Raw genomic sequence first — 15,964 nt, 5'->3', positions numbered from 1 at the left:
CTGCAGCCTCACTGCTCAATCCTCTGCCATTTAGGAGTTAAATCCTTTTGTTTATGAACCCTAGTCACACCTCCCTTCATGTGACTTACACAGCCTTCCATAAACACTTCCTGTAAAGAGAGCCCTATTTAGGCTTTCTTTATTGCAAGTTCTGTTTAATTAAGATTTTCTTATCCCCTGCTATGTTAATAGCTTGCTAGACCCTGCAAGAGCCCCCTGTATGTGATTAAGGTTCAATTTAGAGATTGAGATACAATTATTTAAGGTAAATTACATCTGTTTGAAAGTGAAACCAGTTTTCTTTTTCATGCAGGCTCTGTCAATCATAGCCAGGGGAGGTGTGGCTAGGGCTGCATAAACAGAAACAAAGTGATTTAACTCTGCATTGAGCAGTGAAATTGCAGGGGAATGATCTATACACTAAAACGGCTTTATTTAGCTAAAGTAATTTAGGTGACTATAGTGTTCCTTTAATGGAGAAAAGGAGAGCTTTATTAAAATATGGACCTCTGCGTTAGAATCATTCTCTGTAACAATGCCTAATATAATCATCAATGAAAGAAAAGAAAAGCTAAAATAAATAGATGGTTTTATCAGAGAAATCAAAACACTCTTGGAACCTTTTGTAGGCACTCAAGATTTTGAAAGCTTAGCTGAAAAAAATAAGATTAATTTGGAAAAATTTGAGACATGGATGACTATGCTAATAATCAAGTTAGAAGGATCCACGATAATCATAGAAATCCAGAGAGACAAAACCACAATAGAGGTAATCATCAATATTTTAATAGGAGGAATTTTCAGACATTTTCTCAAATCCCCAAAACTGAAAAGTCCAATTAGAAAGCCTTCATGGATGAGAGTAAAATAAACTACTAGACAGGTTAGGGAGAATGCAAAAGAAGTTGAAAGACCTAATAGATCATCCAATTCCATTATCCCAGGAAATCGTCCATACCCTACAAGACAGAGAAGGGAAGTAGGAAATTGAAGAACAAGTCCTAATAGAAATTCTACCCTTCAAAGGAAAGAAACCTTGTCAGACACCATTGGGAAATAGGTTTAAAACCTTAAGAGAGGACAGACGAGAAAGTTTTTTTTAGAACAAAGACCAAGGTGGGGAAACTACCCAAAAGATACTCCAAAGAAAAGACATAGGGAAATAGAAGAGGAAAACTAGGAGGGAGAAATAGAAATGGAAGGAGAAAAAGACATAGAGGTTTTTAATTTATCCCAAAAAAATGTCTCTACTGCACAAACAAAAGTTTTAACTAATGGTTTTAAATTTGCACCCAGCTGTTCGCTAAACAAATTGGAATCCTTAGTTGACATAAATCGTTACACTAGGAAATTGTGCTTAACCCCTTAAGGACCAAACGTCTGGAATAAAAGGGAATCATGACATGTGACACATGTCATGTGTCCTTAAGGGGTTAAAGAATTTTTTTCAAAAGAAACAACTAGAGCCTAATTTAGAACCTGAGCCGATTTTAAATGAAGTGTTTTTTTTGTGTGTAGTTTGCAACTACCAATGAGTTTATATCCAGAGAACATGGAGGATTGCTGATAGTGACACATAAACGGTCAACATAATGGTTTAGGTTGGATTTGCATCTGAAGGGAGACATACAGAGCTAGCTCAACACTACTCATGGCTTGAGGAGTTCTGCTGATTTGCAATGAGTTGTATCCACCTTACTTGGTGGCAAAACTCTAAGGGTTCACTTATTCTCAGCACTGTGCTTCTAGTGCCCTACTTCCTTACCAGACTCTTAACTACGTTCCCCAAAAAACTTGTCCATTAAGCTATAAAAATAATCTGTTAAACTGAGTAATTAGTTGAGCAAAACTATACAGACTGAATGTTGTACTGTTTTATGCATTGAAATAGTCTTACAGTTTCTCAAACAATAAATATGAACTCAAACATTCTGGTAACATTTAAGACATTTAGACAGATAGAACAAATATTTTGCATACCGTTAGAATATGTGTAGGAGACAACCTGGCCATTCACATAAGTTGTTATAGTCTCATTACCTGTGAGATACCACTCCACCTGCAAAATAAATGTAACAAATAAAAAACATAATGCAGCATATTAGAAAAGCAAAATCCTTATTCCTTGCCTAATAACAAAAATCAGTTATATTTGCTCCCCACAGCATCCTCCCAATATTGTATACCAATATACTTCACATAAATTCAAATGCATTTGCTTAAGTTTCAAACTCACTGTAATATTTGCAGTGGTGGAGTTGTAGTTCAGAGCAAAAGCCTGAAAGTTAGTAGCCATTGCAGAACCAGTCTGCACTGTACGACCCTGTAAAGTCAAAGAAATGCCAGAATCTTCAGCACTGAGAAGAAGAAAGTCTCCAAGACCGTTAAATGTGTAACTGACACTATCAAGAGTGGTAATGTGAGGGTCTCCAAACATCCATCCTGTTGATGAAGACAAAAAGTTATGATAAACTAAATAGAGTAGAAGGATAGATAGTATCTAACTAACATGTCATGGAGCAATAGTATAGATGCAAAAAAAAACATAGATTGTCGGCATTCAACAGGTTTTTATAGACAATGTTGTCTTAATGAAAGTAAATAAAAGTCTGTTTCGACTCTGTCCAAATCACTTGAGTGTCCTTCTGTATTTATAAGCATTTGTAAAATTTGAAGCTGTAAGTAAACAATCATATCCTATATCTAAGAGCTGTATGTATAACTTACCAAAGAATAAGGGCCTGTATTTCCTGCAATTGATTGCAGGTCTCTTCTCCATGTACATAGAACAGAACTTGGGGTCACTCACTTGATTGCAACACACATCATAATAACTAGTCTCTAAATCTGGAATGATGAAGCACATTTTCAGAGATTTTAAACTTGTGTGTTTTACAGAAGCATATTGCACAGTTGTTGAACTCAAGAGGAGAAGCCTGCTTTATTCAACTCCTATTTGTAACAATGAAAGTATAGTGAATAAAGTGCTATAAATGGAACTAATGTTGGAAGAGTTATGGGAACTTACAGTCAGCACAATTCCACATAGGGTTGGAACTCTCCAGATAAGTTGTAATGATCCAGATAAGGTGAAGGCCGTAAGTGAACTGAAGAATTATCCACTTTAGAACATATTTAAACATATCACCAAGATGAGTTTTGTGATTGTTATCTGGATACATTTGCTTAAATAATCATATAGATTGCTGAGATTATACTTTCTTAATTTGATGCATGAAAGTGTTTGGGTTCTACTGACAATATATTTGTATGAATTGTTTGTCCATTTTGAATTAATTTGAGAGCTCCATCACTCTTTATGTTTTGTTTAAAGGGTCAAGGCCAAGTTATAATATTCATTAATATAATATTCATTGTATCCAAGTATACAGCTCCATCTCTTCTAAGGGCATCAAAAATGTGCATATCAAAACAAATTCCCAAAAGGAGATAATTAGCTGCTCTATAGCACAGAACTGTAAGTCACTGAATGTAACTCATTTATGACATTGAGATATGTGTATGCTGAACTCTCAGTTATTTCTAGAAACCATGTTGAAGGTTAGTAAAGCTATAACTATACATTTGCTGACAGTATTTTCAGGCACAATATTTAAACACCTGCAAGAAAACAATCGTGTCATGCGTATAGTTGGTGCATGACATCTTTACCTTGAATTGGTCAAATGAGAGAAATACCACAACCTGACAACTCACAGAAACTGAAGCATCAAACTGCACTCACCATTGCCTCCAAATTTCCAGTTCCTCTCCTGAAAACCCTGAATATAGTCATTCCACATGCTGTACACACATCTTACACCAGCATCTCTCCAATTTGGAAATACGGGCCGAAGCATTTTTGTACCAGACTGGTCTGTAAATAAAAAAATGACAACATGTTTGCTTAACCCCTTAGGGACCAAGGCTTTCCTGAGATGCAATGCGTTTGTGACCAAGGTCTTTTTAGCTTTTTTGCCATGGACTCATTCCTTGACAATTTACTCCTTCTGTTAAAGTATACCCATACATATTATAAATACATTTTTAAAGGAGAAATAGGGGTTTCTCATACCCTATATGTACACATGATGCAATATTAAATTGAAAGAAAATGTTAAAAAAAGAGTAAAACAAAAATGTAAATCATTTTTTTCTGTTTTGCATGCAATAATTTCTACACACCAACTGCAAGTAAAGAAAACTAACTACCGTAATTGTTAAAATGCCCAATTTGTCTAGGATTTCAATTCATTTTTAGAAGTTATAAAAAAAAACTGCAAAAGAGTGAATTATGGTTTTAAAGCTCAAACTTTGCAAAATTTGGCATGCTGGTATTACAACTTTAATAGCAGTCAGATAATCCAAAACTATTACATAAAAGTATATAATTGTACAAAGTATATCTCCCAGCTATGTAGCTAAAAGCATTATGACACTAAAGGCAAATTAGTTAATTTTTTTTGTGGTTTTTTTTCACATCTGTTTCATTTTGGGTAAATTCACAGACCAAACATGTCCCACTACTGCAAACACTACATACTTGTATTCTGTGCTTAGGTGCAATGATATCCCACAATTATACCTTTTCCCCTAAACCTGCCACTAATCCAACCGTTAATGCATCAAAAGTTGCCTGGGGTCCTTGGTAACCCCTGCTGGTACCTTTACTACATGACAGTAAATGCCATCGCTGAGCTCTAAAGCCCTACACTGCATGACGGCATAGATCGTCATGTAGTCCTTAACCCCTTAAGGACACATGACATGTGTGACATGTCATAATTCCCTTTTATTCCAGAAGTTTGGTCCTTAAGGGGTTAAGCGCTTAATGATACAATTAACAAATATACGCAAATTTATAAATTTAAAGTATCTTTGCATGCTGATAAAATAATCAAACAAAGCTTATGTACTATGTATGATTTCATCAATATCGGATTCCATCAACCATGTGACAAAGATTGCCTACCTGGCCTGCTCCTCATGTAGCGAAAATCTAAGCTTCCTTGCTGATATAAACATGGACAGGACAATAATCCAGTGTTCCAACTAGAAGGGGAAGGCTGAGAATTGTACCAGCTTAGGCACGTCATACGGTTATTGATCAATGTCTCATTGTTCAGTGCGTACATCCAGAGTCCCCGTAAATCTGCAAAAACAGGTACAGGGGATTTATGCAGAGTATACATGGATGTCAAGCAGGCACAAATATTTCAAAAAGTACATCTAGGAGTATCCCACACTTAACATGTAGAAGAGACAATGTGGGGAAACATACTGCACTTGCTGCCAGCCATGTGGGCTTCTAGTATTGGGGACAGAGATATTCACTTGAGGAACTCAAGGACAGACACTTTAATGAGCAGAGACAGACGCTCGAGGACAAGGCAGGGATAGAAAAGTAAAGGGGTCAGAAATAAATACTTGGGGGAGCTGTGAAGAGATATTTTGGAGAGAGAGATGGGAAGAGACACTTGGGAGAGGGAGCTAGGAAGAGACACTTAACGTGGAAGACACCAAAGAACAAGGGCCTGTATGTTCTGCAATTGATTGCAGTTCTCTTCTCCATGTACATGGAACAGAACTTGGGGTCACTCACTTGATTGCAACAAACATCATAATAACTAGTCTGGAATTAAAATGCACAGGAAGGCCAGAATTACATTTTTAAGGCGACCAAATAGAGACATGTAAAAGAGAGGGCTAGGAAGAGACACTTGGGGTGCACCAGGATATAAGAGACACCTTGTCATTAATAAGGTAACTTTTTAGTAACAAAAAAAAAGAGACGATAATCTTTCATATATTAATCATAAATTATTTTCAGTTATATGAGTGCCAGATTGTTCAAGTGGTTAAAAATGGATGACTGTAGTGGAAGCATGACCTAGGCACTCTGGCAAATTATCACTTGTGGCCCCAGCATTTCTATCAATGTGGATGATCAGTGTGGGGCCACGGTGGCTGTGCAAATGCATTACACAGGTAGAATTATATTATGGAAGAGACACATTTAGGGATCCAGAGTAAAAACTTAAGAGGGGTACTGCAAGACTTGTGACAGAGTCTAAAAGGAAAATAGCTACATCTGCAGACATATAGAAATATGCATACAGTGGCAAGCATCTACATACATTAAGGTATGCCAATTGTGCAATGATTCTTAGATTTATGCACTGCTTCCTGAGAAATTCGCTCTTTCCACTCTATGACTAGTAGGCTTACTAAGTAATGATCCTGGCAATTACTTAGCAAATATGATGAAGACACTTGGAGATATAGTGGGGTGACACATCAGTTAGCCCTAGCTTGCAGCCAGGTATACATTTATTTGGCTTTTTATGGTAGCATTTACCCTGCTGATCCACTCCCCGATCCACCACTGATGGGATCCAGACAGAAACATGTAAGTGAGCTATGGAAATGCACTTTGGAATATGATATTGAGAGATGTTAAAGGGGGCTAGGGAAAGACACTTGGGGGAGTGCTAAAAAAAAACACTGTTGGGGACCAGGATGATATTTAAGGGGATAATAAGAAACACTTGTGTGCATATCTGAATGTTTATATGTATAAACAGTAAGTAAATTCCAATTATTTTTATTCAGGTGTTTAAAAAAAATAAAAAAAAATTGCAGTGGACTACACTCAATTTTGTATGTTGTAGAAACACCATTATAAACCATGCCTGTTTAGGTGTATCGCGTTTTAATGTTATCGACACACTCACATATGCACAATATTTAGGAAGATTGCACTTTGAGGGATGAATCTCATTTTACATTTTTACCCTGGTAGAGAGATTCTCTAAAAATAATGTTAGTCAAGAAAGAGTGATATATGCTACCACTTATCACAGCTCTCTGCAAACATACTAAACTACAAGGTAAAGAGTTATTTACAAGCGATACAGAGGTTCTATGCCCAGCTGTACCTTTACCCTTATTGTTACACTAAAAAGAACACATAGTTACATAGTTACATAGCTGAAAAGAGACTTGCGTCCATCAAGTTCAGCCTTCCTCACATATGTTGTTGCTGTTGATCCAAAAGAAGGCAAAAAACCCAGTCTGAAGCACTTCCAATTTTGCAACAAACTAGGAAAAAAAAATCCTTTTGACCCCAAAATAGCAGTCAGATGTCTCATTGGATCAAACAGTTATTACCCCACTAATTAGAAATTATATCCCTGTACGTTGTGTATTTGCAAGTATTTATCCAATTGCAGTTTAAACATCTGTATAGACTCTGACAAAACCACCTCTTCAGGCAATGAATTCCATATCCTTATTGCTCTTACTGTAAAAAAAACTTTTCTTTGCCTTAGATGAAATCTCCTTTCTTCAAGCCTAAATGTGTGACCTCGTGTCCTATGTATAGCCCTGTTTATGAATAGATTTCCAGATAATGGTTTGTACTGGCTCAGAATATATTTGTATACTGTTATCATTTCCCCTCTCAGGCACCGTTTTTCCAAACTAAAGAGATTTAAATTTTTTAACCTTTCTTCATAACTAAAATGTTCCATTCCTTTTATCAATTTTGTAGCTCGTCTCTGCACTTTTTCTAGTGCCATGATATCTTTCTTTAGAACAGGTGCCCAAAATTGCACAGCATATTCAAGGTGTGGTCTTACCTGCGATTTATAAAGAGGCAAGATTATATTTTCATCTCGAAAATTGATGCCCCTATTTATACATGACAAAACCATACTGGCCTTAGCAACGGCAGATTGACATTGCATATTGCTGCCTAATTTGCTGTCTATAACAAGTCCCAAATCCTTCTCGTATGTGGTTATCCCTAGTTCACTACCATTTAGGGTGTAAATTGCTTGTGCATTCTTAACCCCGAAGTGCATAACTTTGCCTTTCTCTACGTTTTCATCTGCCATTCAGTGCCCAGTCCCCCAATCTATCCAAATCCCTCTGCAGCAAGGCAATATCCTGCTCACATTTTATTACTTTACAAAGTTTTGTGTCATCTGCAAACACTGATACATGGCTTTCAATGCCAATTTCAAGATAATTTATAAATATGTTAAAAAGAAGCGGTCTCAAAACAAAACCCTGAGGGACACCACTTACCACTTTTGTCCAGCTTGAAAATTTACATAAACACTTCCACTAATGATTTAACTTTTGTCCTAACAAAATCTGCATTCCAACCACATCCTCAACAACCCCAAAACCCCACAATGCTACCTATCCAAAAAGGAGGCATCAAACACATCTATCCAATAATGAAGTACCAAATTCACATGTCTGGGTCAATATTTAAGTATCCTCTAGAATATCTTGTGCATGTTTATTCAGGTCATTACATTAGAGGTATTGTTACTACTGAGAAATTAAAAAGACCACAGGAATCGGTCTTGAAAATTGCACCAAACACTAGGGCATGTGTGGCTCTAAGAATTTTAGTTGTTTTTAACTATTGCCTGTGATCTATGTGCTGTGGGTAAGAATGGAAATTTACTGATCTGACAAATTATTAATAGGCTTCATGAATGATACTTAGGCAATTTTTACATATAGGGGGTAGTTTTAAAAAGCAATAGGGACATTCCTCAGCTCATATCAGCTCAAGGTTCCTGTTTTAGTTGCACTCAGGTATATTAGGGGTTTTCTCAAATTAAAGCAGGTCATAAACAAAAATAAGACATTGCATGCATTTCTTTGGAGGTATTTTTTTTCAATTAGGTAACTTTTTAATGACAAAAAAAAATAGACAATTATATTTCAGATATTAATCAAATATAATTTTCAATAATATCAGGGCCAGATTGTTAAACTGGTTAGAAACGGATGACAGTGAAAATCAAATCAAATTATCACTTGTGGCCCCAGCTTTTATGTCAATATGGATTATCAGTGTGGGGCCGGGGTGGCTGTGCAAATGCACTACACAGGTAGAATTATATTATTGTTGTGGGGATGGGAAACAATGGGACATAAACAACAATTTAGCAACTTCTACTTTAAAAATAAAAAAAAAATATGTACATATCTATTTTGTCCAGACATCGGTATTGTCCCATACCTGTCTCTAAGACCTTTAAGGAGAACCAAGTGTTATACTGACCCTTAAAAAGCACTAAATGTGTGTTTTAGTCTTCACCAAATGGCTGAATTGAATCCTACCTTCTTAATATATACAGAAAATAATTCTACTATATGTTGATTTCTACATACACAAAAGAAGGGGAGGGATTGAGAACAGTGAAATATACTCATATATTAGTTTTCTCTTTGATATTTTACCTATCATGCTGTTTTTGTTTGTCTCTCATATTTGTTATCACATACCTGGATCAACTTGGACCTGGGCATCAGGACGGTATTTTTCTGCAGCTGTTTTTTCCATGAGTGGATCATTTTTGAAAAATACATCGTTGCTCCCACTGATGGGAAAAAATATTATAAACAATTTAGAATACATCTAAACAAATGTTACGTTCTCTATTTACAGATTTATTAATATAATACAAAAAACAGGAGTGCAAATCATTTTTTTTTAAATATAAAAAATTCTGCACAATACAGTATATCAATAATCAAATATTTTTTTTAAAAAACTCAACATATTTTCTATGTTGTAAGCTGTTTTAATCATATATAGGCACACGATAAGGACACGCTGCTTAATTTATTTTAAACTAGATTTTAGTCCAGATTTAAGAAGATTTTTTATTGTTTTATTTCCTTGAATGAGTATTTACATTGAAAGTAAACACAAAGTTGTGGGCATTGCTCACATTCGGATTTGCCAATAGGAAAGTATTATATAATGCTTTTCTACGGGGATTCGGGTGACGCTGGAAGTCCTCATGCATAGCCCAGATGTCCCTCTAGTGGTTGTCTGGTAGATAGTGACTAGAGGTGGAGTTAGCCCTGAAAGGCAATTAACGCAGTTTCTTAAAACTGCAATAATTATCTTTGCAGGATTAAGGGACCTAAGACAGTGCACCCAGACCACTTCAATGAGCTTAAGTGGTCTGGGTGCCTATAGTGTCCCTTTAAATGTGGGAAAGGTAGAAGCTTACAGCCACAGAAATTTCAACAAGGATACTATGGGTATTGAAAAATACAGTTCATTGATAAGGCCAGAAACTATGCATTAAATTTGTGTTGAGTGCCACTGTATTCATTAAAATGAAAAATATTAAGCCGGTTTTCATAAAGAGAGGTTACCTGCTGTAGCCAATAGTAACATTGTTAGTGCGAATGGTAACATCCCAGTTCATCCCTCCATCTTGATAAAGCATAAGAATGTAGGAAACATAGCCATCAGTAGTCAGCACGGCCTGGTATGTGTTGCCCTGAATGTATAATTGTTGCAGAATATGAACGACCAAATGCCATGTTCAAATTAAGTACAAAAATAAATTAATACAAATACAAAGACAACAAGGGAAGACATATGAATCTGGAAATTATTAACCAGACCATCTATAGTATGCTTACCAAATTATAATTAGACCCGTATGCAGGTGCCTTTACCCAAGTAATTTTCAAGGTCCATTGAGCAGTATATGGAGTTTGACTGTACTTCCGAATCATGGATTCCACCCGACTGGTTGCAGTTGTATTACTGGTGCTATTATAAACCTGTTAACAAAATGCAAACAAAGAATTGTGTTAATTAGATAAGTTTTACGTCATTTCTACTGCATTTTTTGTTAATTCTGGCAACATAATGTGAATATGTTCAAAATATACACAATTATTTTAGGCATGCTGAACAAAAAAAATACTTTCTAATGACAATGACGCCAAGACACTCTGGAACCGTGCTTTAGGATGTCCTTGAGCAATACAATGTCTAGGCAAGGGTTAGGCAATCTGACAAACTCCAGATGTTGTTGACTACATTTTTACAGCCATAATGCTGGCAGAGCATCAGAATGTAGTACAGAGTGTAGTCCACAACATCTGGAGTGGTGAAGATTGATTACCCTGGTCTAGGCCATAGGACCTATATACTTACTAAAGCACTGTTTGATAAGAGAAGGAGTTATTGACCAGAGCGCTATCCAGTTAACATATTATGTTTGTATCATTCAATGTTTTTGTATTCATGCAAACTATAATACATAGAGGACTGCATGGGCATGTAGCATGGTAGATGTCTGTTGTGTTGATATTATTGTCTGAAAGCCTCAAGAAAAGTGTGACAATATATGTTGAAGGGACACTACAGTCACCAGAACAACTACTGACGTTCAGTGTCTCCACGCTCTGCATGGAGATGCTGAACTTTCCCCATAGAGATGCTTTGATTCAATGCATCACTATGAGGAAATGCTAATTGGCAAGGGAGGTATTTGGCTCTGCACCCCACTTAGTTGATTTATCTGGTGTCCTTTTATCTTGCTTGTATGGAGTGTGCACAGCATTGAGCCTTTGCTTCAATATAAAAAAATATTGACACACACATGGCTAATTGTTAGTTTAAAGGGTTGCTCCAAGTGCCATTAATACTTCATCAATTTGAAGTGGTCATGGATTCTGTATGTGCAGCCTTTCTCTATGAGATGCTGCACATACAGAGTTCAACCTCTCTACTGCCAGCGATGTAATCCACCATTCAAGCACTTTAAGCTTGAATAGTTCAAATTGTAGGTCATAGTAGCCAGATTGGAAAAATTAATAAAGGAAAAATAGTAAAATTCTGAGTAGAATCATCTCGAGTATAATATTAAACATTCTATCAAGAGATGGCTTTTGATAATCATATATATCAAAGTGTGCATACACTTTGTCACTCATTTTTTAATATTACATTTTGAAATGTCAACAAATGTAATCCACGTAATAAAATTAAATAAATGAAAATACGAAAGCAACATTAAAATGGTTAATGATAATCTCTAGACCCTAGGGCTTACTAGTTAAATGCTTTTATATTTTCATTTTATTTTGTCATTTACACATAAAAGATATAATGAAATAGTTTAAATATTAGAATAAGTAACCTGGTAATAGGTAGTTCCAACGTTTTTGGAGAAATCTGCATCATCCCAAAATACTCCTATCATGGCCACATTAAAATTGTTAGAAAATCCAGTTGGATTAGTGTAAGAAAATACATTGTTCGTGGATATTGGGAAGACAATCTGCCCATTGTCTGTGTACTAGAAAAAAAAACACATGAGCTTTGTTAATTATGTAGAGCAGTAAGCAATACACAAAATGAATAATGACTGTAAGAGTTAATACTAACATATAGAAAGTTCCTCAGCTTTTTGAGAAATGGAAATCCCATAGGTGGCTCCAACAGTGGACAGGTGAAGTCAGTTTTCCTATATACACATTCTTGATCACCAACAGCAACACCATAGTCAAAAAGAGAAACAGCTAGAAAACACACAATACATTATTTTAAATGAAAATAAGAAAGTTAGCATTGATATAAAATATAAGTATTTCACAATTTATAGACTGGGCCATATTCCTGAAGATATTTATGTGGGCAAGTACTAAATTTGAACTTTCCAAAGGTCTCTAGGGTGATGGTTGCAAATGATAACTTTGGATTGGGAGTAATCTTGTTTAGCTTTGATAAACACCACCTCTAATTTTCAAAGTATTTTTTATTAATTTACTAGAACATCATGTTTATTTTAGCACAATTTAAAGGTCATGAAAGATATTAAACTATGCAATACTGGAATTAAAATGGTCAGCAATCAATTGCATTCATAAAAATGCTAAAACTAGTTTTAATTACTGACAAAGAGTATTTTTCAGTATGTGTTCTAGAGTATCAGAATGTTCAAGGACTACATGATGGTACATATTAATGTCATTTGGGACTCGAAGCTGAAACATCAACTTCTGCCAGCGTTCTAACAAGTGTAACAATGAATGCATTAGCTGTTTAAATGTTCAGGGTGATGATCATGCCTGTTTACTCACTGGTGGGGGTAACAATCCAGAGATCGCACAATTTTTAAAGCTTATATGTATTGTTTTTAGCTTACTTGGGTACGAGAATCATGAAAGAGATTAAACTAATACTGGAATCATGAAAGCTTTCCGTGTTTAGTTTTATGTTTCCTAATATTTTCGGTGTGAGATGTCTCAGGATATTATGTACATAGCCCACTCTCGTAATAGAGAGTATGTCTTTTTCTGTTTATTTAATTGTGTCTTATATTAAAGTCGTAGCTATCGGTATTTATCTTTTCAGTTTTGGTATACCACAGGTTTTGCATTATTATTTTGTTACTGATTTTGCCATTTTTTTTTATTTATAGACATTTTTTATGTAAATGTTATTTATCCACTTGCCACAGACAAAATACAATTCAAATACCTACGATTCTGCATGCACAGACAACTACGGTTAATGGAATAATATATTATTTTCCTGTACCACTGTGTATTGCAACTGTTATTTAAATGGGGGATAGCTAGGCCCTCCATGAACAGGGCTTGGAAAACTTTTTTTTTCATATACTTAAAGGGACACTATAGTCACCAAAACAACTTTTGCTTAATGGAACAGTTTGTGTGCATTATCTGCCCTTTAAGAGTTAAATCACTTTTATTTTTGTTTATGCAGCCCTGGCTGTTACTTATACAGCCTGCATGAAAACAAAATGGTTTCATTTGCAAGCAGATGTTAACTTACTCCAGATGTTTTTATCTCCTGCTCTGTAAATTGAACTTTAATCACACACATTAGGTTCTTGCAAGGTCTAGCAAGCTATTAACAGAGCAAGAGAAATTCTAAATTAAACAGAATTTGCAATAAAAGTAAGTATAACCACTAGATTACTCCTTATAGGAAGTGTTTAGGAAAACTGTGTAAGTCACATGCAGGGAGGTGTGACTAGGGATGCATAAATAAAGTGATCGAACTCCTAAATGACAGATAAGTGAGCAGTGAGGCTACAGGAGCATGATCTATACACCAAAATTGCTTCATTAAGCTAATATTGTTTTGTTGACTGCAATGTCCCTTTAATTTCTAATCCCTGGGAGCAGCATTTCTCTCTTTTAATCTTTTCTAAAACATTCTGGGAAAGCTGCACAGGCCTCTCAGAGACTGGCAAATGGCCAAGGCAAGTGATTAAATGACCTAGGGAATTAGGGAGTTGCTCTCTGAAGATATGATAGGGGCTTCCTTTTTGTGACTGCCTAGCAATTCTTCCAATCTTATGGCTAGGGCATTAGATGGTGAGGTGCACAGAAATGTAAACAAGTATGTCACTGTTTTTCATACTATATTGAAACAGCAAGCAGAAAAATAAGATGAAAATAGTTGGTACTTTTCAATTAGTCACCAACAGAATTTAAAGCTTTACTACTTAGCACTTGAAGTCACTGAAATTAACAATTGCATAGCTTTTGTTCAAATATATCAAATGTTCTGTAGAACAACTGGGACAAATCATTTGAAGGTGGCACGGATGTATCACTTTTTGAAAGTATGAAAAGTGTTGAACTTTTACTTTATTGAAGTGTGCATACAAAATTGTCTGAACCTTTAAAAATAGGATACATAAACATGGTGGAATAACAGTTTATTTGTTCATTCACTAATATCCTCCGGACATAGCTTTATGACATGTTTCAACATGTGATTAAGAGGTTAAGGCATGTTTACAGAAGGGCAGTTGCCCTTTCTTATTCACTGCAATGTCAAGCTGATGTATTACTGACCCCACCAGCTATTCTAATGGCATTTATATAGCTTCTTGATTTCACACACCATTTATAAATCATTATTAGTATGAATTGGCTTGTTAATATGATCATCTTATCATGTGAATACCTTTTTTTGCAGCTCCAGTAGTGGTAGTGGTAATGGTTGAGGTAGGTGTTGTTGTTGCTGGGGTTGAAGAGGTTTTTGTTGATGGTCTTGGTGTAGTTGACACTGTAGAGGAAGATGTGCTTGTGGTCATTGTGGTTGTAGATGATATTGGAGATACAGAAGTAGCCGTGGATGTTAGGGTTGATGCTGTTACAGATGTGCTCTTTGTTGTTGGTGAGGTTGATACAAAAAAAGATGTAGTTTCTGTGCTTTTGGTTGTAGAAGATAATGATGTAGGTGTAGATGCAGTTGAAAGTGTCAACGTTGTTACAGATGTGTTATCTGTTGTTGCTGTGGTTGATACAAAAAGAGAAGTACTTCCTGTGCTTTTGGTTGTTGAAGGTGATACAGATGTAGAAGTAAATAAAGTTGTTAATATTGTTGTTATAGATGTGCTATTTGATGGTGGTGGTGTAGTCAATATTACAGAAGAAGAAGCAATATTGTCTGTTATTACAGTTGAAACGGAGGAAGTAGATGTCAATGATGCAGTTTTAGTTTGTTCAGTAGATTTGGCTTCAAGTGTAGTCCTTTCTTGAGTTGTACTTACTTTAGGTGTTGTAGTAGATTGGATTGGAGCCGTTGAACTAAGTGCAACTGTACTTGATTTAGGTTCTGCTGTTACGTTAGCTTCTGTTATTCCCTCTGAAGTAATTAGGTCATATGTTGTTTTAGGTAAAGTTTCAGCTGTAGTCCTTTCTACGGTCGAACCAGCACTTACTTCAGCTGTAGTTTGGACATTGAGAGTACTTTGTTCAGATACTGTAGTAGAACTTATATATGCTGTAGACTGATCATCCCCTGTACTTTGTTCAGATACTGAACTAGATGCTGTAGATGCTTTTTCAGTTGTTTCCAGGTCCTGTGTTGCACTAGAAGTTATCACAGTTGTAGTTCTTTCCTCAGATGTAGATATACTTTCTGTTGTACTTGATACAGTTGTTTCACCAGAGGTTTTCTCAGATGTAAATATTCCTTCTGTTGCACCTGGTACAGTTTTTGTGCCAGAACTTTCCCCAGTTGTATATATTGCTTCTGTTGTACTTGATACACTTTCTGTACCAGAAGTGAACTCAGTTGTAGATATCACTGCTGTTGTACTTAAGACTGCTTCTGTACCAAAACTTTCCCCAGATG

The 15,964-nt window shown here is 35.7% G+C and overlaps 1 protein-coding gene across 1 annotated transcript in view; it reads right to left on the bottom strand.

Moving 5' to 3' along the window:
- Nucleotides 1–15,959, bottom strand: part of MUC4 (mucin 4, cell surface associated) — a 49,202-nt gene extending 33,243 nt beyond the window's left edge. The window contains exons 1-11 of the mRNA XM_063441717.1: nt 14,789–15,959; nt 12,230–12,363; nt 11,982–12,140; nt 10,471–10,614; nt 10,198–10,325; nt 9,313–9,407; nt 4,973–5,152; nt 3,746–3,877; nt 2,728–2,847; nt 2,237–2,442; nt 1,981–2,059 (exon numbers count right to left, since the gene is read on the bottom strand). Coding sequence (XP_063297787.1) covers nt 1,981–2,059; nt 2,237–2,442; nt 2,728–2,847; nt 3,746–3,877; nt 4,973–5,152; nt 9,313–9,407; nt 10,198–10,325; nt 10,471–10,614; nt 11,982–12,140; nt 12,230–12,363; nt 14,789–14,918 — 1,507 coding nt within the window. The 5' untranslated portion in view covers nt 14,919–15,959. The remainder of the gene's footprint in view (nt 1–1,980; nt 2,060–2,236; nt 2,443–2,727; nt 2,848–3,745; nt 3,878–4,972; nt 5,153–9,312; nt 9,408–10,197; nt 10,326–10,470; nt 10,615–11,981; nt 12,141–12,229; nt 12,364–14,788) is intronic.
- Nucleotides 15,960–15,964: the final 5 nt, after the last annotated feature.

Source organism: Pelobates fuscus, chromosome 2 (assembly GCF_036172605.1).
Source record: "Pelobates fuscus isolate aPelFus1 chromosome 2, aPelFus1.pri, whole genome shotgun sequence".
Classification (NCBI taxonomy): domain Eukaryota; kingdom Metazoa; phylum Chordata; class Amphibia; order Anura; family Pelobatidae; genus Pelobates; species Pelobates fuscus.
Note: the sequence above shows the minus strand (reverse complement) of the source record. Positions and strands in the feature narration are given on the sequence as shown.